We start from the raw sequence: 23,755 nt of genomic DNA on the forward strand, positions 1-23,755 counted from the left end.
AATTTAAAGGAACTTCCCAGCCGGCCGACCACCCTCCACAAACTACAAAGGTGGCAGGCCTGATCTACCATAGTGCAGAAGCCCACCGGCCGGCCCTGTGTCATTTTCTATGAGGCATCAGCCTACATGGGTTCTGCATGACCGGCCTATACAGCACTTGCATAGACCGGCCGGTGTCCTGTATGACAGGTTTTGCAGGCCAATGTACACATCCTATCAACAGGTTGTGCAGTAAAAGTGACTGAAGGGTCTGATTCATAATGGGGTCGAGTCCGTTTGCGAATATCTGAATGGTATGTTGGCATAACATCGTCATATGCATGTTGATGTCGAAGTGCTCCATTGCGGGACGGCTTGTATCAAGAGTGGGACCGGACGTGCGAATAATCTGAAGTTGGCACTGGAGTTGACGAGCGTGAAATAGGAGGGGGAGACGAGAATTGCGAAGATGGTGTTGACGGTGACGAAGGCGGGAGGTCGTCAAAGACTCGATTAGTAGGGTGACGCGAGCGTGGGGCTTCCTGGGGTGGTGATGAAGGCGGCGATGAAGGTGGGAGATCCTCATGGATAGCTCGGTTAGTATATTGGTGAGAGCGCGAAGCTTCACGATTGGAGCTCGGAGCTGCATTGTTGAAGCGCGAAGCTGTCTGATTGGGGCGCGAAGCTCCCATGGTTGAGCGCGAAGCTCCAATGGTTGAGCGCGAAGCTTCAATAGTTGAGCGCGAAGCTGCTGGATTAGAGATAGTGGGTTATTTGATTACCTCATTGGTGCGGCGTCTAGGAGTGTCGTCTTTTGGAAGGTCCTTGATGAACTTCTCCGAGTCTTGGAGGGCGCGAACGACCCTGCCGTCAGTGTCGATGATGAGGGGGATGAGACACGCGTTTGAGGCCTGCATCTCAAGAGCAAGAATATCACCTGTGATTGTGATATCAGCTTGTGTATGATTTGCAGTATCCAATACGTACTTTCAGGCCATCTGCTGATATGCAATACTACACTTGGCTCCTCTGCAATCGGCCCCTTCTTCCTTCCTTTGTCGCCTGACTTCTTGGACTTGCCTTTGCGCTTCTTCGCCTTCGCTGCCTCTGCCTCGCTGTCGTCGTCGTCGTCGTCAAGGCCTAACTCGGCCTCGTACATGGCTCCGAGATGAATCCTGAGATAAGGAGCAACCAACGCACGTAGTTGACTTGCAGATAGAGCCTTGAGATCAAAATCGGGGCCAGGCGGGGGAACACCAGTGGGCCAATCATGTATGCAAAGCTTCTCGGCATACAGGATGTCCAACATGGTCAACCACCTACTGTTCGAGGTTTTGAGCGGGTGGCCAGCCTCAGCTATACAGCATGTAGTTAGTACAGTAGAAATACACTCAATTCACAAATGTACCAAATTTCTCACTGATCATCATGGGCGCCACCTTTCTGTTCCTATCCCTGGCTGGCTTGCCATTACACAAGAGGGTACCGTTCGGAGTGGTGGAAGAAGGGGGGAGTAAACTGAACGTCTTGCCTTCGGCGTGTGCGGCCTCCAAGTCTTTGTACCTGGAAGTAATTTAGCACAGACACCTATAAATAATACAAGACGCACTTAAGGATAGTGGTGAGCTCATCTAGCCAACGCTTGATATCCAGTTGGTGTGAGTTGATGAGGGCCTTGACCATGTCAGAGCCGGCGAACAGTCCTGATGCTTGGCGGCCTGCCTCTTCGTCACCAGGGAATATTGCCACACCGGCAATGTGAATGCCATGGGTGCGATGCCAGTATGCAGCCTTGATCGTAGTTATTTTCTGGATCAAGATTGGATGAATACAACACTTACCGATTTTGTGAAAGCATCACGAACAGCCATCATCAGACCTGCAGCAGATCGTGATGTAAGGTCCTCGGTTGAACCCACGACAGCATGATCCCAGTTCTCCAGGATCTCCTTCCACACTGATGCGTGCTGAGGGTCACCATGCGGGTGGGCCTTGTAGTGAGCTCGTTGCTTCACCTTCCAAGCCTTAAGATCCGCTGCAAAAGTCATTAGCATTAATAAATCAATAATGAAAACTGCAACATACCTGGCGACACAGCTCCCGACGCTCCTTTAGGCGGGGGGCAGGTGGCTGCGAACCACGTCTAATGTTGGTTCCACGGAGACTCCTTCCGGGTTGCCTTCATCGTCAACCCTGCTTCAATGAGGATCGTCCTTACACTCTTCCCATATTCTTTTCCAATTTCTCTGGCGGCTTCCAACGTATTCTTTCCAAGCTCCTGCGCCTTTGAGATACCTGCTTGAGGTATTCTCCCTTTGATCTTCACAAAGTCTTCGTCGTCCTCGTCTTCGCTGTCGTTGTTTTCATTGACGTCCACCACCACTTTGGACTTTTGCTTTTGTGTGGCCGTCAACCGAGATGGAGACGGGGAGTTGCTTGCAGGGACAGCCTCATCGTCGTCACCATCGTTTGCAGCGGCATCAACAGCAGCTCGTTGTGCTTTCTTGCGCAGCTCTTGGTCGGCAGCCCAGTCACTGTCAGATGGAGAGCTCTCTTCACCGTCGTTACGATCAGGTGCATATGACTTGATGCCGCATGACCTACGCGGGCGGCCAGTAGCAGGAGTAGCAGAATTATTTCTGCCATCCTCTGCGCTGTGTGACTCAGCACAGGCAGCTGTATGCACAATTAGTTGAGGTACTGGATATATAGACAAATGTCTATGGCTCACCTGAAGTATCCTTGCCATGGTCCTTGCTTCCATGCCCTGTGTTGTGCGACTCAGTAGGAGTAGCTGTATTCACAATCAGTGAAGCTATGAAATACGAAAGAGTGACTATCTCACCTGAAGTCCCACCATTGGGATCGTTTGATTGAATTTCAGAGGCAGGATTTGGATCCTTGCTTGCAGTAGTGCCATGTGCTTCAGCAACCGATGCAGGAGCTGCTAGGCAACAAGTCAATACAGGACATTCACATCACAATAAAAACTGTACTTGTTTCTACATCGCCATCTTGGGTGTCAGCGCATAATTCTTCATCTGCAAGAGAGTCGAATTTGGCACATGTCAATGAAGTGCCATCAGCAAGTCGAACATGAGACGGGGAGGATTGTTGATCTGTATCGACATCGGGGGTCTTTTGAATCATTGATGAGCGCCTGGAAAAACTGGCCTCGAAAATCTCCTCCTCAGCGGATGAGGTCATGGGGCCAGAACGTTTGGACCATGCAAGCGGACGAGGCTTGGGTGGAGGACGACGACGAGTTGTAGATGACTAAGAAGTAAGTGGGGACACCGACATATTCGCAGACATAGCTTACCTCTTGTGGATCGTCGTCATCGTTGTCGTCGCCGACCATAACACTCTTAGGCCCAGCGCGACGATGAGCACGGGGGCGTTGTAGAAACAACAATACTGAGAGGAACAAAGAAATGCTCCTGACTGTATCTAAAAAGTTGTAGGTCGTGCGTTGCCTAGTCTGCGATACTTGAGATGGCAAGTGCATTCGACCCTAAAGGGGAAGCAGGTGCAGCGGAGATCTAGAGGTACGCGCTTCAGCGAAGCGTGAGAAAGCGCAGGTGCACGCAAGGTACGAAGGCGCGGGAACGCGCGCGCGTATTAGCGCGAAGCGCGGGAAAGCGCGCGCGTGTAAGCGGAAATAAGAGAGACTAAACTTATGTGAAGATATAAGCAAGATAAAGGATGTGAGATGTGTTGTGCTAATGAATAGATTTCTACTGCGACTTTCTAAGTAGTAAGTACTAGGTAAAGTTGGGTGAAAAGTAAGGTAAATAATAGTATGTACTGCTGGCGCTTATATAGCGCGCCTAAGCGCGCTCATGCGGAGCCGAAGCGCTACCGAGTAGGTATGTAAAAATATATATGAGTGAGAAACTATGATAAAAATAAAGGTGGAACTATGCTAATAAAGGAAATGGAAATATACGCACTAGGGAGCTTGGTGGACAGTGGATGGATGCATCTGGATGGCTGGCGCTATAGGGCGCGCAAGCGCGGGAACGCGCACGCGCGTATACATCGTGAAGCGCGGGAATGGTGCGCGCATGGCGCGCGTTGCGCGGGAAAGCTGCGCGTCATATAGGAATCACTGTGGATGGTACACAGAGTGATGCTGCGAGTTGGTGCTGTATACTCCCTAGTGTAAAGCGCCATATCACACTATGAGATGCACGAGTCTCTACATCTCCCAGGGACTTAAATTCTGAGTGTCCCCACTCAGCGCGCGCATGGTGAGGATTTTGCGTGATAGTATGTGTGCGCGATGCCTGTATGATGCTTGGGTCGTTGGGCGATGAATGCGCAAGTGCAGGAATTATTGCGTGGATGTGCGTGAAGCGTGGGAAGTTGCGCGCATGGTACGCGCAAGGCGCGAGAATGTGCGCGCGCTATGCGTGAAGGCGTGGGAATGAAGCGTAGCATGGCGAATTGCAAGGGTGACTCTGGTGTGAATAGTGTTCCCTGGGTGTGAGGCAATGATGTGAGAGTGATATGGATGTGGCGCGCATATGGCATAAAGCGCGAGAAAGTGCGCACGCGCAAGGCGCGAGAAAGCGCGTGAGTGTCGCATGTGTTGTATTGTGCGTATGATGCGAAGTGGTGCGGTCCAAGAGCGATCCAATCCAAGTCCAAACCAAGTCCTGCTAGGCGCGCTAAATATTAGGTGGTAAGGTTTGAACAGTGTGAGTAAAACTATATGTGAAAATGCGAAGGAAAAAATGGTAAACTTTGCGGATGTCCTATCCGATTTGTCTTCTTCGTGCGGCTGTCGACATCTACACCTTCCTATGAGCGAGGCGCAGGAAGCGCGCATGTGTGCGCGCGCGAGGCGTATGGGCGCGTGAATATTGCGCGCGTATGTGCGCGTGAGCGTGGGAAGACTGCGCGCATATGTGCGCGTTCTAAGGTAAAAAGGAGCATGGTGCCGCGTCATGCATGCGAAGAGAAAATATACTATTGAGCTAGGCGGGCACGTTCTATGATTGTTTTTCTTCTATGTTCTTCTAAGTGATTCCTATATGCATATATATCAGCGAGTTATTAGTTCTTTGGATGGCGTTATAATGAGAGAAAATAAAATGAAAGAGCGCTGGATGAAACCCAGGGTAAAACAAATGGTATCCTATGAAACAGCGATGCTATATGTTGTTCTTTCATGCGCGGCTGAGGTGCTTGATCCTCCTCCTTGAGCGCGTGCGAGTGCGCGTGACTAGCGCGCTTCGCGTCTCTTGCGAGCTGACGCTTTACCCAAGGTAGGGTTGGAATGAGCGAGGCTGGCACGCTTGGGGGGGGCTTGTAACTGGCAGAATGAATTCCTGCACAACGCGCTGCAGGTTGAAGGCGCGCCAATGGGAGGCGCTGCAAGGGGTGTAGGGGCGCCCTACAAGCTGATAGGATGCGCGCGATGTGCGCGCCTTGGTGCGATTTCGCGCGATGTGCGCGCCTTGGTGCGATTTCGCGCGAATTTAATTACATTGGCCGAACACGCGAGGAACGGCCATTTCTCTGCAAATGCATTAGCGAGAGACATGTATAGTGAAGAATTAGGCGCAAATGTTGCGCCAATGGGCTGTAAGGGTGGTATATCAAGGCGCAATAGGCGCATAGGTGAAGGAGAATAGTGCGCATCAAGGCGCGCAGGAATGAAATTGACATGGTAAGCAAAAGCGCGCAGAATGTGAATAAATGTGGGAAGTGCAAAGTTAAAGATGATGATAGGGGAGTTAGGCGCATATGTATGTGTCAGGCGCGCGCCTAAGTCGCGCCTGGATGGCTGATTGAAATATACTTTGTGTTGAATGATAGAAATGCGGTTTAGAAGGGGAGAAGCGATAGAAATGCGGTAGCGTGAAAACTCTGCTAAAATTATGAGTGCGCGAGGCGCGGGAACGCGCGCGCATATTGCGCGATGCGCATGATCATGGCGCGTGAATAAGGGGTGGTGCAAAGATGAAGTTACAGTGATTGGAAGCATCATATAGCTCCTTAAGAGCTTTAAACATGAAAGAGACAGAAAACGCGAAACAAGATGAGGAAAAATATACAATGCCTCTAGGCGCGCGCATTGTGCGTCCTCAGGCGCAATATGGTGCGCCTGAGTTGCGCCAGGGTCGCCTGAGACATGCTCTGCTTGGTGGTTGTGCAGCGTGATGCACGGATGTTTTACCGGTGCGCGATAGTCACTGGAAGCAAAAAGCGCGACATGCGCGCAATCGTTAGTGACAATTGGAGTTACCAGAGGCAAACTCTGGTTGATGCAAGGTGCAACTTGAGCCTCTGATGCGGTAGGAGGCTCCTCTATAGGCGCGCTAAGGTGCAATAGATGTTTAGGGTCATCCCTGACCTCTGATGATGCGAGTGGTGATAGCGGTGATGGCGATGGTGCGATTGGCGAGGTTTCTTCCTTAAGCGATGTGATAGCGAGGGGCGAGCATGTTTCTAGCAGTGCGTTAGTGTGCAATGGATATTTAGAGTCATCCCTGACTTCTGGCGAGGTGGTAGCGATAGGTGCGCGTGTTTCAACTGGCGCGTTAGTGTGCAATAGATGTTTAGAGTCATCCCTGACTACTGGCGAGGTTGATGGTGATGGTGATGATGCGGATTGTGAAGGAGATGGTGCTGATGAAGATGATGGTGAAGAGGCGCCTGCAGTGCGCTTCTGGTTGCGCTTCGCGAGCGCGCGCTCGAGTTCGTGATCTAAAGTGGTGCGTTCTGGTATGGCTTTGCATGCTGGTGCAGTTGATGGTTGAGGTGCGCGTGAATCGCGCGAAGGCGCAGGAAAGGCGCGCGCACGAGGCGCGTGAATAGGAACTGGTGGCCTTTTGTCAAGTACAGCTTCTGAGGATGTGCGATAGAAGAGTCCAGCTGTCGCATTAGTGCTAATGGTCATATCCTGCATTGCGCGGCTTGCATGATAGCGATCTTTACACTTAGCCACCTTAACTTGCACTGGCGCAGTTGCTGTGACTAAGGTAGCAATTGGCGCTACTATGGGCGCGCTAACTGGCGCGCTTGGCGCGGGAAAAGCGCGCGCAGGTAATAGGAACTGCGCAGCTGCAAAGACGTCCATGAATGGGTAGGGGTCGTATGGATGGTGGTCAGGGAATTTGATCATAAGGCGCAAGCGGATTTGCGCCTGAGCATCGCTAGGGATTCCTTCCATGAATAAGCGGTCGCGTTCGGCCTTTCCAATACGGTCTTCATCCATGAGTGGCTGCATAATCTTCCTGAATGCGCGCAGGTAATTGCTTAGTTCTGTGCAAGAAGACATTGGTTTGTTAGCGTATTCGCGCGCGATGGCGCGCAAGTCCGCAAGCGCATAGCGTCTTTTACCATCCCATCCAGGATACATTACCTTTACCTCGTCTAAGAAGGCGTCGTAATCGCTTACTTGCGCTTCAGGCATTCCGCCCCATAGTTCTCGATCGTCGCGCTCAAGGTAGCGGATAATACCTTTGATGCGGTCGAGTCCTTGGAGTCCTGCTTCATCAGCGAGCTGCTCATAGGTATCAATAAACTCGGCGAGGTTGTCTGTAGTGCCGTCGAACTTGGGCGCGTTTGCTGTGCCGCGGATGGGCATTCTATAAGGCATTGCAGTGTGAAAGAGCGCAGGCGCGCGTGAGGCGTATAGGGGTGGGAAAGCGCGCGCGCAAGGCGCGAGAATGCGTGACTAGAAAATGATTAGCTTTTGAAATGCAAAGATATTGACCTGTATGCGTTAAATAGTGTGAAGTGCGAGAAAGGTGCGCGCGCGAGGCGCACAGGCGTGGGAATATTGCGCGCGCGCAAGGCACGAGAATGCGTGACTAGAAAATGATTAGCTTTTGAAATGCAAAGATATTGACCTGTATGCGCGAAATGCGCGGAACTAGATCTTGCTGACTGCTCCCCTCGCGGTGGGCTCCAGTTGTAGAAACAACAATACTGAGAGGAACAAAGAAATGCTCCTGACTGTATCTAAAAAGTTGTAGGTCGTGCGTTGCCTAGTCTGCGATACTTGAGATGGCAAGTGCATTCGACCCTAAAGGGGAAGCAGGTGCAGCGGAGATCTAGAGGTACGCGCTTCAGCGAAGCGTGAGAAAGCGCAGGTGCACGCAAGGTACGAAGGCGCGGGAACGCGCGCGCGTATTAGCGCGAAGCGCGGGAAAGCGCGCGCGTGTAAGCGGAAATAAGAGAGACTAAACTTATGTGAAGATATAAGCAAGATAAAGGATGTGAGATGTGTTGTGCTAATGAATAGATTTCTACTGCGACTTTCTAAGTAGTAAGTACTAGGTAAAGTTGGGTGAAAAGTAAGGTAAATAATAGTATGTACTGCTGGCGCTTATATAGCGCGCCTAAGCGCGCTCATGCGGAGCCGAAGCGCTACCGAGTAGGTATGTAAAAATATATATGAGTGAGAAACTATGATAAAAATAAAGGTGGAACTATGCTAATAAAGGAAATGGAAATATACGCACTAGGGAGCTTGGTGGACAGTGGATGGATGCATCTGGATGGCTGGCGCTATAGGGCGCGCAAGCGCGGGAACGCGCACGCGCGTATACATCGTGAAGCGCGGGAATGGTGCGCGCATGGCGCGCGTTGCGCGGGAAAGCTGCGCGTCATATAGGAATCACTGTGGATGGTACACAGAGTGATGCTGCGAGTTGGTGCTGTATACTCCCTAGTGTAAAGCGCCATATCACACTATGAGATGCACGAGTCTCTACAGCGTCTTCGAGGCCGGGGGGACTAAAGTAATGAAAAATCAATCATGGTTGACAAACTTTGAAAAAAATAACTTACCTGGATGGTGTCTGCATCAGACTCAGTATGAATGTCCGCTGCCTTGCTGCGAGTCTTGACATGACAGGAGTCAGCTACTACAGACGTCAAGAAAATATAAAGAATACCTTGGGTTCATCAGGCAGAAGGGGACGCTTGACATGACGACCTGAGCGGGTAGTAACAGCGGGCATTTTCAAGTCAAACGATAGAGTTCCTACGATCATGGAGATATGTAGAATACAAGTTGAGAACTCGAAGTTTGCTCAACAATATTTGGTCGACACGAAGTCAGACGATGTATGGATGGTAGAAGATGGTGAACTGCAAACAATATTGGATTGAGAAAGTGGAATTTGACGCACTCGAAATCGAGAGACTCATTACCTTTATAGTTTGAACTACAGACATTGTTGCCATAAACGCTAGGGTACAGCACTGAAGCTAAACCTGGTTAGCGCTCAATAATTGAAAAAAAGATTGACCTTGGCCTTACTGGAATGGTGGATTGGAGGTGGTAGCTACGTACAGTGCCCGATCCTTTAGATTGGTCAAGTCTGAGACTGACTAAAATGGAACGAGTGCATCGCTGGCTGGGAGACGAGCCAATGAGAACCGTGTCTGGCAGCCGAGGAAAGTTAGCGGACAGATCAGCGGTAGTGAGCACATACAGAGCAACACTCGGATCTCAGGAGAGGTCGAGGCCCACTGATATACAACCCTGACGGAGAGATTGGCCAATGAAAGACTCAGCTGACCCTGACTAATACAAAAATGAGCGGGACGGATCTGACTGATTGGCTAAACCTAACTGTTTTGAGAACTTACGTTTTGAGAAGACAAATTGCTGGTCGATCAGCGGTCAGAGGCACACCCAACCCTGTCAGTTGCTTAAGAACAAGTCAGACGCTAATTGTACAGCGGAACATGTAAAATATACCTTGTCGAGCACCAGCCACTAGTTGATGAACGTTGAGAGATGCGAAAGGTGCTTGTTTCCTAAGAATAAATCAGGATTTTATAATATGGCAACAAGAACGTAAGTTATACGTACAGTTTGGCCAACAGATGGGCGAGTAAGCGTGAGGTGGAGGTGGCTGTTCAGGCGCAGATACTTGTGACATTGATCACATCAGCTGGGCGATAGTGGTATCCTAAACAGTCACGTCTATGCGCTTGTCGCAGATGAATAAAGTACTGATTAGCAAAGTCTTAACAGTATGTCGAGTAGCTGGGTGGTTGAAAGAAAACGATATCCTCTGTTGACGTGTGAATGGAATGTTTTCATATAAATGAAGTGCAAATGCGACTCACCGATGTCGTAGATAAACGTGTGAGATGAGATTTGAAAGTGGCGTAAAGTGACGAGGGCTATAGTGGGTAAAGTGCGATGCGCATCAGGAGACATTGTAGATCAAAGATATCGAAAACTCACCAGTTAGATTGACGAGTGAGATATTGACACACCTGAAATATGAGAATATGTTAGAAACCATGCCGGAGGGTCGGATTAGGAAGGAAGGGCTTGGCCTCAGCTCGTACGCTGTGCCCCTTACCCGAGTACGTGCCCCACATTTCGGAATGAAGTCCAGAACACATCCAACGAAGTTCAGTTGAACTCCGAAGGTAAGGTAACTCTAGTGGAAGAGCCCAGAGGACTTCCGGAAAGCATGGGAAAGTCCGGATATGATATCCGGAACTGCAGGAACTCGTCCGAGACCATATCCGAAGCGTGGGAACTAAATCCGGACGTACGTCCGGAAATAGGAAGGCTACCTAGAACAAGTCCAGAGGTGTGGAAAGAGTTAAAGACTACTTCAGGATAAATCCCAAGTAGAAACCAACAGAGGAAAGGCTGCAGCGGACTATGTCCAAAGCAGAAAGGAACAGGATGGGATGTCCGAGATCGGACCAGAGGAAGTGTGACGAAGGATGTCCGGAGGAACACAGGATGAGGGATGTCTATCTGGACACAGTCCAGGATAGTCACGGATAAGCGGGGGATAACGAATAGCTATCCGGATGAAGTCCGGAATAGTTACGGATAAGCAAAGGACAAAGTAGAACTATCAGAACGAAGTCCAGAATAGTCAAGGATAAGGAATGACAAGGAGTAACTATCAGACAAGGTCCAAAGTAGCGGAGGTTAAGTAAAGACAAGGATTAACTATCGGACGAGGTCCCAGATAGCTAAGGATAAGGAAAGACTAGGAATAGCTATCAGACATAGTCCGGAATAGCTTAGGATAAGGATGGACAAGGATTGACTATCGGACGAGGTCCGAAAGTATCGGAGCATAAGGAAAGACTACCGAAAGGTAGAGCCAGAGCATAAGGGACTCAATCCCTAAGACAAGAGAGATGGAAATAACTTGAATGGAGAATAACTTTTATATTCGAACTGAGGTGTTACAATGTAAGTACAGGGGTTTATATACTAAATGCCTAAGGCTCGAGGCTATGTACGAAGTATAAGCAAAGTCTATCGCTAATCAACGGAAGCCGGAAGGAAATCACGAGTGGACAGATGGAATAACATAGCTGTTACGAACTTGGATGGTTCTCTTGTCACAGGCTCAGAAGAGAGCCTCGTCGACGACGATGTCTGTGGCAAGCGGGTTCTTCCCTTCAGACAAGAAGGCGGAGCTCGTTGGACTACCTAAAGGGCTGGCACCTTTGAGGTAAGATCAAGGGTTCGGTCTTCAAGGGCTGGCACCTTGTAAGACAGACGATAATCAGGCTATCGACGAGGAGTGCTCGAAGATAGAATCAGAGATAGACACTTAGGTTGTGAAGCCTAAGCGAGGATCAAGTGCGGTTTAAACCAAGTAGACTTCTAGAGGGCTGGTACCTCTGAGACAGGATACAAGGGTCGAAAACCAAGTAGATTAAAGTGCAGAATAACTACGATACATGACGAGTATATATAGGGGAAATGGAATAGCTTTAGGGGAGGTCGTCAGGTATCAGTAAGTCCGAGAAAGGTAGGCAGTAGCCAGATATAGTACAAGGCAACGCAGCCGCATGTCCATGGGTTAAGGGTATGAGTCGAAGGGAGTCAGAGATAACCCGGATCAAAGGTACGAGTCAACGGGAGTCAGAGATAAGACGAACCGAGTCAATGGTAAGGCATAATGGAGCCGAGGCTCTACAGGTACAAGGCAACGCGGCCGTAAGTCCAAGGAGATGGGGAAAAGATAGGGGGGCACAGCGTTACTGTAACAATAGCCGGGAATTAATCACAAGTAAAACGGATCAAGGAAACATAGTCGGGAATTAAGGAATACCGAGAAGCCGGTAATAAGGATTTACCGATAGCAGGAAAGGCTGTGATAACGTTATATGAACAGGAAAGGGATTACGAAGCTTATTGTATATTGGATTGTTATCGTAATGGATCCATACGTCGGACCATAATGGATCCATGCATTGGATCATAGCGTCGGACCGGAAACGTCGGACAGTATCGGATCTGTGCATCGGATGGTTGTGGATGTCCGGATATCAAATCGGATGATGGACAGAGGTAGCAGGGCTAATCCTACTGAGGTGTGACATGCATAACAGGAAGATGGATGATGATAGGGATGGGAAGTTGGGTTCGGAGTATGGGATATGACAGAATAAGTCTGCAGCAGCGTGTGGCGCACCAGAAATAAGCCAAGTGCGAAGGCAAAGCACGCCCAAGAGGGTCTTCAACCCCACTGGCGCAGCAAAGTATGAGCGACTGGGGCGACCCTCCAGATGCGAAGTCTGGGAGTGGGAGATCAGCGACGCGAAGTCAACTGATCAAGTGAGTGAACGGCACGAAGCCAATTCATAGTGCCAGGAACCGTCGTTGTTGGACCTATCGAGGGCGTGGAAGGCCGGATGATCAGATCGAGGGCGGGAAAGGCGGGATCTAGGGCGGGGAAGGCGGGATTGAGGGCAGCGAGGACAGCATAAAGGACGGAGTGTTGTCGATGTGGATGAAAGAGTGAAAGTTGTGAATTGTGGGACTTTCCCACAAGTCCACAAACGTCTGCAAACTTCGACTTCTCGACTCAATTGGGAAGTTCCCACCTTGTTTCTGTTTCTCACTTGTCTCATTGTCTCATTTCCTTCTCTGCATTCTCCTTCCCCAGTTCCAAGTTCCTTCTTTGCCCTCAGACCACAACATTCACGCATCCTCATCACTCGCATCGTTCAGCTCGTCATGCGTCAAGCCCATCAAGCTCATCACCGCGATTGATCCAGACTATGGTTCCTGGCCCTTTGAATTGGCTTCGTGCCGTTCACTCACTTGATCAGTTGACTTCGCGTCGCTGATCTCCCACTCCCAGACTTCGCGTCTGGAGGGTCGCCCTGGTCGCTCATACTTTGCTGCGCCAGTGGGGTTGAAGACCCTCTTGGGCGTGCTTTGCCTTCGCACTTGGCTTATTTCTGGTGCGCCACACGCTGCTGCAGACTTCCTCTCATATTTCAGGTGTGCCAATCAATTACCTTGCACTCGTCGGTCTCATCAGTGAGTTTTCGAAATCTTTGATCTACAATGTCTCCTGATGCATATCTTACATTATAGCGCTCGTCACTTTAGCTACGTCTTCCTTTTTGGTAAGTATCCTTTTCATTATCTCATTAATCCGTATACTGACCAGCGCTTAGACTCTCACCATACCATACCAAACTCTGAGGTGTGTTTGCCTTATACCTGTCAGCACATTTTCTAACTTTCACAGTTTTCCATCATGCCCAACGCTCTGACGATGTTCAAGGGTGACCCGACACTTCATGCATGTATGTAATATTTGTCATTTAGCATTCTTACTTACTTATGCGCATGCGTCCTGCAGCTTGGTTACAATCTTACGATGCTGTCGCCGTCGCCGTCCAGGACAATCTAGTCATCACTACGCCCAACATGCCATTCGTTCCCAAGTTCCACCATTTCGAAGAAGAAAACGTACAAGCCCGCGCCGATGGTCGTTTCAGCGTCGTCGACTGCTTTCAATGGCCTCAAGCCTATGACAACATATTTTGCAATTCTGTCTGCATTCTTCGGAAGGAGGCCTACCCGTTCCCACACCCGCTTCACTGGGCGTGGTACACTCCCGAGCAAAAGGACTTCAAGACCATCCCAGGCAATTCGTTTCCTGTAGGCACGCTTGCCTCTGACAAGGTCGAAGGACTGGAGTCACTCCTCAAATTAGTAGAAAAACGTGTACAAGACTGGAGGGCCAATCGACAAGGCAAAAAGGATGTCATCGTCAATCGTGTCGTCTCTCTTCGACACAGTATCTTGCGCCTCAAAAAACATCCCCTGACCTTTCGCGACCTTCTCATCTTCGTCACGGACGCCCAACGCCTCTTCGTCGAAATTCACTCTTTTATGGATTGGGTTCTCATTGCCCAACCTCGCATCTCCTCTGGCGACGGGACTGTCATCGTCAATTCGGAATGGATGGGTGCTTTCACGCATGACAGTGACATGTGCAACAAGCTCCACATGGCTGGTGTGCCCGTCTGGTATGTCTGCACGATGGCATATATACCTGCTAATATGAGGGTCCACAAACCTGTGTTGATCACTCATCCGGATGACATCGTCATCTCGATGTACGCGGAGGGCAACAGAATCTGCCCTTACAATATTATTTATCATGGCCAAGGTGGCCACCAGTGCCAACTTCACGTTCGTCGCCTGTATGGCGGCACAACTTTCATAAATCCCGACGTCACGGTTCCCTCGTCCGCATCATCCTGCAGTTTCTCTACTCCCAGTTCTTCTGCTCTCGCGCCATCCTCTCAAACATCCGCTGCTGGAAGAGCACCTCAACAAAGTCTCAGGAAGCATAGGCGACAACCTTGTAAGTGAACCCTTACTATTTGCATTGTGTTTACTTACTACTGTATTAGACGCAAGAGAGGCTCGGCCCACCCAGCCCTCCCAGTCAGGGGAATCCAGGGACAAGTGGAAAGACCCTGAGAGCCCATATCTTCCGCCCTCTCTTTTGCATTGGGATGATGCCCTCAAGACTTGCAACAAGGATCCATCTCACATCCACATGCCTTACGCCATCGACCGGGGATACAGATTCCCTGAACCCGCTCTCCTCCTCGGTCCCAAGCTGCTGGAGCGCCTCCAGGGTTATATTGCTACCTGGCTCGCCTGTCGTCCGCTATGGATTGGCCGAGTCGATCACGACCCGCCATGCAATTACCCTTCGCCACAGCTCTGGCGTGACTTCCTCGGCAGCGGACTGACAACCCAAGGCGCAACAGCCCAAGGCGCAGCACCCAAAGGCAAGGATCCCCAAAAGAAGGGACCTACAGCGGCGGAGAAGCGCAAGGCGGTGATGAGGGACTTATTTGGGGATGACATGTTGGAGACTCAGGGTGACCTGTTCGCACGAGAAGGATCGGTGGAATTTCGTGGCGAACAAGTGTTGGTTGCCAGTCTCGCTAACCCTCCACAGCGTCTCGCTCAAAGGATCACATGGGAGTTATTCGAGCTTGGTTTCTGTTATGAGCTGAGGGACCTCGATCGCTTCCTGGCTCGCAAACGTTGGGCAGATGATCCGATCGGTCGCGAGCAGCTTCTTCATTCTATCTTCCCTGGCGAGGCTGGTTTAGTCATGTGGTCAGAGCAATTTCCAGAGGACAACTACGGCATGTGGAATAACACCTTAATTGGTGTTCTCCCTTACCTGGAGAAATTCCGAGAACTTATCTGTGCTTGGGACGACGCTCTGCCGCTTTTGGTTGCGCCACTGACGCCAGATAGCTTCACGGATACCAAGTGTTGGGAAGTCATGCATTCTGCAACCGCGTTCTATGTGCAGACATTCTTTTGTCATTTTGGCAGGCCCCCCATCGTTCCCCATTCCATCCCTTTGTGATCGATACTATATTGCAGCGTTTTTGTACTAAGCATTTATTCCCTTTCGTTCTACGCTACTACTAGTATAAATGACGAATTGTACTATGTTCCATTACCTGTTAATCTCCGTAACGCGCTGTCAGATAAGGTTTTGCTTTGTATTTTGTATTAGTAGGCTCAGCATATGTCTCTATGCGGATACGTTATTGAGTAAGTTTTTTTTTTTTCCATTAATTCGACGTTATCGTTACCCTGATTCACTCCTGGAGTCTGCCAGTGAATCATATCCCCAGTACTAATCTCCCTCAGATTTGTTTCTCCTTTGCACTCCAAGTATTGGTCATTGGCTCTCTCGGCCTGGTCATTGGCTCTCTCGGTCAAGTATTGGTCGTTGGCTCTCTCGGCCAAGTATTGGTTGTTGGCTCTCCCGGTCAAGTATCAGTCGTCTCTGGACCCGATATTGGTCGTTGGCTCTCTCGATCGAGCTCGTCCCGGACTGCGCGCCCATGGATAGTTCCTCCAACTGACTCTGCGTCGTTGGTGGCCTTCCGTGTGACTTCGAGTCAACGGCATTCATTATGGCTGTTCGTCGTCCAAAGCCCCGCCGTCGTGAACCGTCAACCTCCAAGGTGATCTCCTGCACACAGGAAGAATGCCCTTCAATTCTGCCGCCCATCACTATTGTCTGTGAGCCTTGGGTGAACACGGCATGGCGACGTCCTCGACAGACAAGAAAACTCAACCTATATCTCCCTGCCCCGCCTCCCTTGTTGGTCTTGCCCGGACGCCAATGCCTCACGCAGCAAAACTTCTGCCGTCCGTTGTCTGCGTCCAGGACATCGGTCACACAAGAAGATATTACCGATGAGGTTCTCTTCAGCGATTCCCTACATTTCTCCAACGATCCTATCGGCCGTCGTCTCACCAGCTCACAGAAAAGGGCCAACCAGTGGCGCAGATGGTCAGAAGACGTCATTCCGTCCCTACTTGTACCATATCTATCCTATATCCAACAAACTTCGGTGTTACGTTATACCAATGCACCAGGAGAAGCTCAGCAAGATCTTGCAGTTTGCCAAGCTGGGTGTAGGACTCGGAGTATCACAGTTGCATGTGTGCACTTCGACGGTGTGTTATTTTTCACTTTCTTCACAATGTATCTAACACATCTTACAGCATTGAAAGAAATTAACATCATCACATGCCCGTGTTTCCCTGTACCCCTCCAACTCCTTCGTCGCGGTCTGTTTCTGTGCGCTCCTCTCGTTCCCTTACTCGCGGTCGACTTGCGTGTTTTAGAGTTTGTCCGTCTTCTCTTCGTACGCCAGGCTCCCAACCAAACCGCGTGGTGCGATGCGGTGGAAACCTTTCTAGATGGAATGGGGTACAAGTTGTCATGCAAGGTTAGCCTTTCCAATCCTCTCACGTACAATGATGCTCAGTCTTTCATCAGAATAACTTGCGTCGTCGTTTCGGCAATACTTTCCACTGGTACCGAGTGCTGAGCATCTTGGCTCGCAATCACATTTCTAGTATCATCGCCGATGTTTGGAGGGGTCAGGCACGTATCCCACTCATCGATCAGCCATCTGAATACCTTCGTTCTCGTTGCCTGCTTTGTTTCGGAGGCAATACTTGCCATGAAGCAGATGCTCGTTCTATGTAAGTTTGTATCTCAGCTCGTATTGTACCGTATTTAATTGACAATACCAGCCCAGACATTATTGTTTGCATAGATGCCTGCTTTACTCAAAAGTGTTCGACTAATCCTCGCAGTGCTAGCAGTATCGACCCTCCTAATCCGACTCCAACGTTCTTTCTGTCGAACGATGATGTCAAAGCGATGGAGGATTTTGTAAACAGTTGTCGCGGAGAAAGATGTCGAACGCGAGCCTCGAGAGCGCAAGAGGAGGAGGATCGCTATGAAGAAGGGATGCGTGTGCCAGTGTCTGTGTTGAATGGATGCGGAGAATCCTTCGTTGCTGCAGACGAAAAGCGTGAAAAGGCAAGTACTCGTTTTTTTACCGACACAGGCCTGATGGCCCTTCTATGCAGACATGACCGTGTCCTCTGGCTTGCCAACCTCACATCAGCAGGGGAAAAGCAACACTACGCGCTCGCTCTCCTGGACCAGTTGTTCAAGCACATACCCCCTCAGATGACTGTAGGACTTCTCTATGACATCGGATGTCAACTTGAACGAAGCTGCCGAAAATGGAACCTTCTCGATGACAATACCCTATCACGCTTATCCTTCGCTGTTGCGGTATTCCATGCCTATGGCCATCAATGGCCCTGTCAGATCATCTACCATCCGAGGAAGCGCGAGGGTTTTGGATTGTCTGATGGTGAGGGATGCGAACGATTGTGGAGTTCTCTCAAGCAACTCATCCCATCGTTACGCGTTTCTGGGGTAAGAAAGTCTATATTCACATGTATATCTCATTTTAATTCTACTGTAGTTCCACCAACGTCTCTTCGTCCTCGATGTTCAAATTCGCCACCTGGACACAAAATCCATCCAAGGCTACGGACATTGGCTCCATTGGCGATGGCTGCATTGCCAGATTAAGAAGAATGTGGCTCTGGACGGTTTACAGGACTTAGACGTCAACGAGGATATCCTTCGTGCTGAATGGAAGGCGCAAATTGCTCACCCGACGCGACCCATCCCACGTAAGAGTTTTACCAGTGTTTTTGCCGTCTTACTGATTAAATTGTATAGGGCAATCCAAGAACAAGGCGGCGGAGGTCATTACCACTATTCTTGCGCTGGAGAAGACCCTGGACGCTCACGAGACTTCTGTTCGTGAGCTAGAGATGCAGCTTTATGTAGGTGCCGTTGCTAACGTCGTGGAGTTCAATCTGCAGCTCGCCGACGCTCGGTCACGACGTGCCAAAATTGCAGATACCCTTCGACGTCGTAAGGCTACCCTTGGACCGCAAGGACAGGCCGATTTTATGACGATGAAGAACGACATCTTCCTTACCATCCGCTTGAATGCTCGCACAGTAAAAACTCGTATTAGGGACCGTCTCCGTCAACGCAAATTTGAATTGGAGAGGCTAGAAAGGTTGTATCGAGCAACAGTAAATGGTACGTTACTACTCTTTTGCCTTACTTTTTCAGCATGTCTCATGTGTTGTTCAACAGAACACAAGCTTCGCTTGAACACCCAGTATTCAATCAAACGGCGAGAACCTGCAATTCTCAAACTGGTGTCAACTTACAACGGCTTATGTACTCAGCTACAGTCCCTCATACGTCAATGGCGAGCTCCCCCATCTGCTATTCCCCCTCATCTTATTGCTCGTGACGGCATCTTCTTACTCGACGTGGACGATGAAATCTGGCAAGATATTGGCCTCGATGACGAAGGCATGCACCCGCCGGCATGGTTATCGGATGAGGCCACCAGGTCTGGTATTCATTTGCAGCTTGAATTGGATCGTTGCATTGAGGAAGAGACTCGTTTGAGGCGAGAGCGGTCTGTGATGCAGGAATGGATGTTAGCAGAGTGGGAGGCTGTCCAGACTGCGTTGAGAGATCCTGGTGCATGTATTCAGAATATACCATGACCGATGTTTAATTTATCGGCAGCCAATGATCTCGTGATGCCATTCCACCTCAAGGCCCGCACAGAGGAACTTCTGTGCATCTGTGTCATCTGGAGGAACAAGGTTCGAGAGATCCCTTGCGCCTGCCCAGTCGAGAGTTGGGGTCCTACAAACGAGGATTTACTTTGAGCCGCTCGAGACCAGGTGCAGTCATCATTTTTCCAGGATGATGATGACGACGAGAGTGTCGGAGTGGTGGACGAGTGTGACAAGGACGGTGATCCGGCATATTCTGAGGTTGGAGATGATGAACTTATGGATGCGATTGAGGAGGTTGCATTAGCTGATGAGTACAGGTATCAGGATGAGGACCTTATTGATGACGTTGAGGATAGTTTTATGCCTTCGTCACCTACCAAATCGACACCTAAAAAAAGGCGCTGCATATAATATCCCCTATTCACATTTACATTCAACATGTCACTACAAATGTCACAATTAATCATTTATTTTAATCATTTATCTAACAAAAATTAATTGTATATGGAGACCATGTGCATCCTTCCATTAATGAATTATGGGCCTTTCCCATTGCCCATGGTCCTTCCCTTAATTGATTATGGGCATATCCCATCCACCATGGTTCTTCCAATAATTGATTACGCGCCTTTCCCATCCAAGGTTTGCGGGCCTATCCCATCCTCCGTGGTCTGTCCCATAATTGATTGTGGGGCTATCCCATCCTCCATGGTCCGTCCCACAATTGGTTGCGGGCCTTTCCCATCCTCTGTGGTCCTTCCCAAAATTGATTGCGGGGCTATCCCATCCTCCATGGTCTTTCCCAAAGGTGATTGCGGGCCTATCCCATCCTCCGTGGTCCTTCCCACAATTGATTGCAGGCCTTTCCCATCCACCGTGGTCCTTCCCAAAATTGATTGCGGGGCTATCCCATCCTCCGTGGTCCTTCCCAAAATTGATTGCGGGGCTATCCCATCCTCCGTGGTCCTTCCCAAAATTGATTGCGGGCCTTTCCCATCCACCTTGGTCCTTCCCAAAATTGATTGTGGGGCTATCCCATCCATGATGGTCCTTCCCTTAATTGAATATGGTCCATCCCATAATTGATGGCGGGGCTATCCAATCCTCATTGGTAGATACATGGTTGACATCTGAATAGTGCGATCCCCAAGTGGTGATGATTCTGTAGGCATAGGCGATTCTATAGACATATTGGTGTAAGGTAAATGTGTGATCATTTTCAGAGGGAGTGATCCTGGGCTAGGGGGGGGGGGCGGGGCGGGGCAGTGAATGAATGACCATTTTGTTTAGAAGATGAAGCGGGGGGGTGGCAAAGACTTGGATATGCAATAAAATGTGGGAGCTTTACTTGCAAGTCTGTCATACGATGGCGGGGGGGGGGGGGGGGGTGCGACGAAGGGGGGGTAGCAAAGATAATATGCAATAAAATGTGGGAGCTTTACTTGCGAGTCTGTCATACAATGGCGGGGGGGTGTGTGATGAAGGGGGGGTGGCAAAGATAATATGCAATAAAATGTGGGAGCTTTACTTGCGAGTCTGTCATACAATGGCGGGGGGGTGGCAAAGATAATATGCAATACAATGTGGGAGCTTTACTTGCGAGTCTGTTAGAACACGAAGCAGGGGGTGTGTGCAACAAAGGGGAGTGGCAATGATAATATGCAATAAAATGTGGGAGCTTTACTTGGTAGACACATGGTTGATATCTGAATAGTGTGATCCCCAAGTGATGATTCTGTAGGCGTGGGCGAGTAGCTGAGACCAGGCATTAGCGGACACATGGTTGATATCTCGATCCCCAAGTGATGATTCTGTAGGCGTGGGCGAGTAGCTGAGACCAGGCATTGGTGGATTAATATCTGAATAGTGTGATCCACAAGTGATGATTCTGTAGGCGTAGGTGATTTTGTAGACATATTGGTGCGAGGTAAATGTGTGATCATTTTCAGAGGGGAGTGATTCCTGGGCTGAAAGGGGGGGGGGGGGCAGTGAATGAAATCATTTTGTGTTTTCTGATCCTATTTCAAAGCTTATAGACATCTAATAGTCATTACAGACATTATATGACCCATTGGCTTGCATATTAGGGGCCACAAATGCCACAAAATTTTCATTTTTTTGGCGCAGAAAATTGGGTGGTAAGAGGACCCCTGACACCCCTCCACCATGGGAAAATACCATGCATGTATGGTCCAATGTTGGCTGGTGGTCTTTCCCACCCCAAAATTATTTTGATCCTTGGACCATGCCCAACATATTTTATTTTGGACCCTATGCACTTGGGGAAAGACCAACAAACATCGGCCAGACCATTTGAAAAGCACCTCCTAGGTGAAAACCCTTATAGGTATAATATAACCTAAGAGGTACCCGAAATGGGGTGACCAAAGTGGTTTTTTACTATGTTTTGAATATACATCGCAAGCCCTAGTAGCAGTTAGCTCTAGTGGTTACATCCACATCGCACCTCACACCTTAATGCATCATTAAGTCTCGCTATTGCTCGCATTCCGCTTTCGCTCAGTTCCGCCTTACAATGCGCGACTTTCCCGCGCTTCGTGTGCCTATAGCGCCTTTGTTCCTGCACCTTTCGCCTTATTGCGCACTTCGCGTGTTCCCCATAGAGTTGATCATTCCAGTGGACACCAGCTTTCTCTTGCATCCCCTAAGGGACGAGCCTATCGCACTCTTACTCTTCACTTCAACATTTATATCAGCTGCACCCTCAGCTGAGTTGAAGATCCTTCATCGGTATCGGTACTTGCACCAGCCCCAGTACTACCAACAAACTCAGCATCTGAATCTACCTTTGACAGGCCACTCACCATTTCAATGGGATTCAACTCGCAATGGAACTTCAGCAAAAAGATACATAGGTGGCCTGTCTTCTTGATCAAAGTCTTGAGCATTGACTCCTGGTTTGCAAAGTCATCTTGCTGTGAAAGAAGATGAGCCATGCAACAACCCTTGCTCTTGAAAGGACAGACAGGTGAACATTTAGCTTTCAACCATCTGACATCAAGAATCATCATATTTCCCCGGCCCATCTGTCAACATCAACAATATATATATCATTGGCATACATGGGCCCACCCGTACACATCAGAAATAATTGTACTCCCAGCCCATCCGTCATCATCAAGGATATACACAACATGGGCCCATGGTCCACTGGCCCATCTGATATGGGATATTATGTAGGTCGGGTGGCCCATATGATATGGAATTTGTCACTGAAGGGGCTCCATTTGCAGCATCAAGCAGCCTATCAGTCTGTTGGGCATGTTTGGTGAGTTGTTTCACCTCTGCGACAAGGTGTGCAACTGTCATGTTGATATTTGCTGACTGGTCTTGCAAATCTGTTGCAGGTCACTGATACATGTGTGGAAGGTGAGCAGTCTGTCAAGCTGTCAAATATAACAGCATAGCTTGATACTCGTCACTTCCAGGCACTACAGAGGGTGCCCACAAAGATACCTCGCTTCCTGAGCCTCCCACAAAAGGACGATGACCGGAATTATGATGGTACAATGTTTCTCCTCTAGAGGATGGTGTAGCGCTAATGTTTTGAGGCACACTACCAGCGCGCTGTAGAGACTTGCATCTCGCCAGGCGTACAATCATGCATTATACCCCTTCCTACACACCGCTCTACTCTCATCCAGATGATCAGCCTCATGCGCAACAGCACCTACATATCTTTACAGGTACAAATTGTGCACGCGCACTACGCGCGTCTGTACTATTGTGCATCCGCGCGTTCACCTGTCTCCGTGTCCATCCATCCAACCATCCATGTCCCACTGGAGTCTATTGGTGCATTTTCCCATACTATTTCCTTTTGTCTAACCCATATCTGGATTGTTGTGTGCACTGTCGCGCTTCGGGCGTATATGAACTCATATTACATATTTTCATGTCTATAATTATCTTACTCGGCTTGTGCACTCGAACTTACGCGCCTAGCGACGCTTGAATCCTTACATATAATCTACATATGTTTTCAGATTCCGGGTCGATTTTTCCACCCACTTACTCCCACTGCACAGTAGAGCTACAATCTAAAATTCTATTGTTTTGTCTTGCTCTTTCGCACTTCGCACGATCGCCTCTACAAGCTCTCTGCTATCCTCCTCTCAGCAGTCATCTTACATTTGCTTAAGCTGCACATCACGTGTCTTTATCTTTACCCACCAAAACCTACACGCGCATCTTCACCTCATGTGTTTGACCCCATACATCACATCCATGCGAGTTACCACTTCATGCATACCATCTCATGCTTCGCACTCGCGTGCATTCACCTATAGTTCATCTTTCATGTCTCGCCCCTCGCGCATAGGTCTACATGCCCTACAGCACTTGAGTATCCCTCACATAGAGAGGATTCCCTTCACTCAGTAGCTGTCCTCGGGTCGAGCTATATCTCGCATTCAGGACTTACTGTGTTCGTCTTCGCATCTGTGTTTTCCCTGCAGTTCAGATTCCTCTTCTTCAGCGCATGGACTGTGGGGGTGGCTAGTGGGCACTTAA

General features: G+C 49.3%; 5 protein-coding genes across 5 annotated transcripts; 2 read left to right on the forward strand and 3 right to left on the reverse strand.

The window, feature by feature from the left end:
* Positions 1–359: 359 nt before the first annotated feature.
* F5891DRAFT_1195042 (uncharacterized protein) lies at positions 360–3,340 on the reverse strand (the record flags this gene model as incomplete). Its single annotated transcript, XM_041368043.1, has 12 exons — positions 360–647; positions 762–916; positions 967–1,335; positions 1,388–1,542; positions 1,589–1,770; positions 1,821–2,014; positions 2,065–2,122; positions 2,198–2,655; positions 2,711–2,773; positions 2,825–2,923; positions 2,976–3,255; positions 3,302–3,340. 12 exons carry the CDS (start codon positions 3,338–3,340, stop codon positions 360–362), a joined length of 2,340 nt encoding a protein of 779 aa, XP_041220178.1.
* Positions 3,341–8,603: 5,263 nt separating this feature from the next.
* On the reverse strand, positions 8,604–10,174 carry F5891DRAFT_1195044 (uncharacterized protein; the record flags this gene model as incomplete). Its single annotated transcript, XM_041368044.1, has 8 exons — positions 8,604–8,733; positions 8,788–8,861; positions 9,296–9,387; positions 9,438–9,529; positions 9,595–9,646; positions 9,707–9,765; positions 9,821–9,863; positions 10,081–10,174. The coding sequence occupies 8 exons, from the start codon at positions 10,172–10,174 to the stop codon at positions 8,604–8,606; spliced, it is 636 nt and encodes a 211-aa protein (XP_041220179.1).
* A 3,411-nt stretch (positions 10,175–13,585) lies between these two features.
* Positions 13,586–15,644, forward strand: F5891DRAFT_961290 (uncharacterized protein; the record flags this gene model as incomplete). Its single annotated transcript, XM_041375804.1, has 2 exons — positions 13,586–14,585; positions 14,701–15,644. 2 exons carry the CDS (start codon positions 13,586–13,588, stop codon positions 15,642–15,644), a joined length of 1,944 nt encoding a protein of 647 aa, XP_041220180.1.
* A 559-nt stretch (positions 15,645–16,203) lies between these two features.
* F5891DRAFT_1130891 (uncharacterized protein) lies at positions 16,204–19,633 on the forward strand (the record flags this gene model as incomplete). The annotated part of the gene is made up of 11 exons (XM_041364583.1): positions 16,204–16,394; positions 16,554–16,753; positions 16,802–17,028; positions 17,079–17,287; positions 17,339–18,038; positions 18,088–18,301; positions 18,351–18,722; positions 18,780–19,178; positions 19,227–19,346; positions 19,374–19,387; positions 19,409–19,633. The coding sequence occupies 11 exons, from the start codon at positions 16,204–16,206 to the stop codon at positions 19,631–19,633; spliced, it is 2,871 nt and encodes a 956-aa protein (XP_041220181.1).
* A 159-nt stretch (positions 19,634–19,792) lies between these two features.
* F5891DRAFT_984884 (uncharacterized protein) lies at positions 19,793–21,067 on the reverse strand (the record flags this gene model as incomplete). Its single annotated transcript, XM_041377512.1, has 3 exons — positions 19,793–20,272; positions 20,342–20,402; positions 20,907–21,067. The coding sequence occupies 3 exons, from the start codon at positions 21,065–21,067 to the stop codon at positions 19,793–19,795; spliced, it is 702 nt and encodes a 233-aa protein (XP_041220182.1).
* Positions 21,068–23,755: the final 2,688 nt, after the last annotated feature.

The sequence above is a fragment of the Suillus fuscotomentosus genome, assembly GCF_016647785.1.
Source record: "Suillus fuscotomentosus strain FC203 chromosome Unknown F5891scaffold_77, whole genome shotgun sequence".
NCBI lineage: Eukaryota > Fungi > Basidiomycota > Agaricomycetes > Boletales > Suillaceae > Suillus > Suillus fuscotomentosus.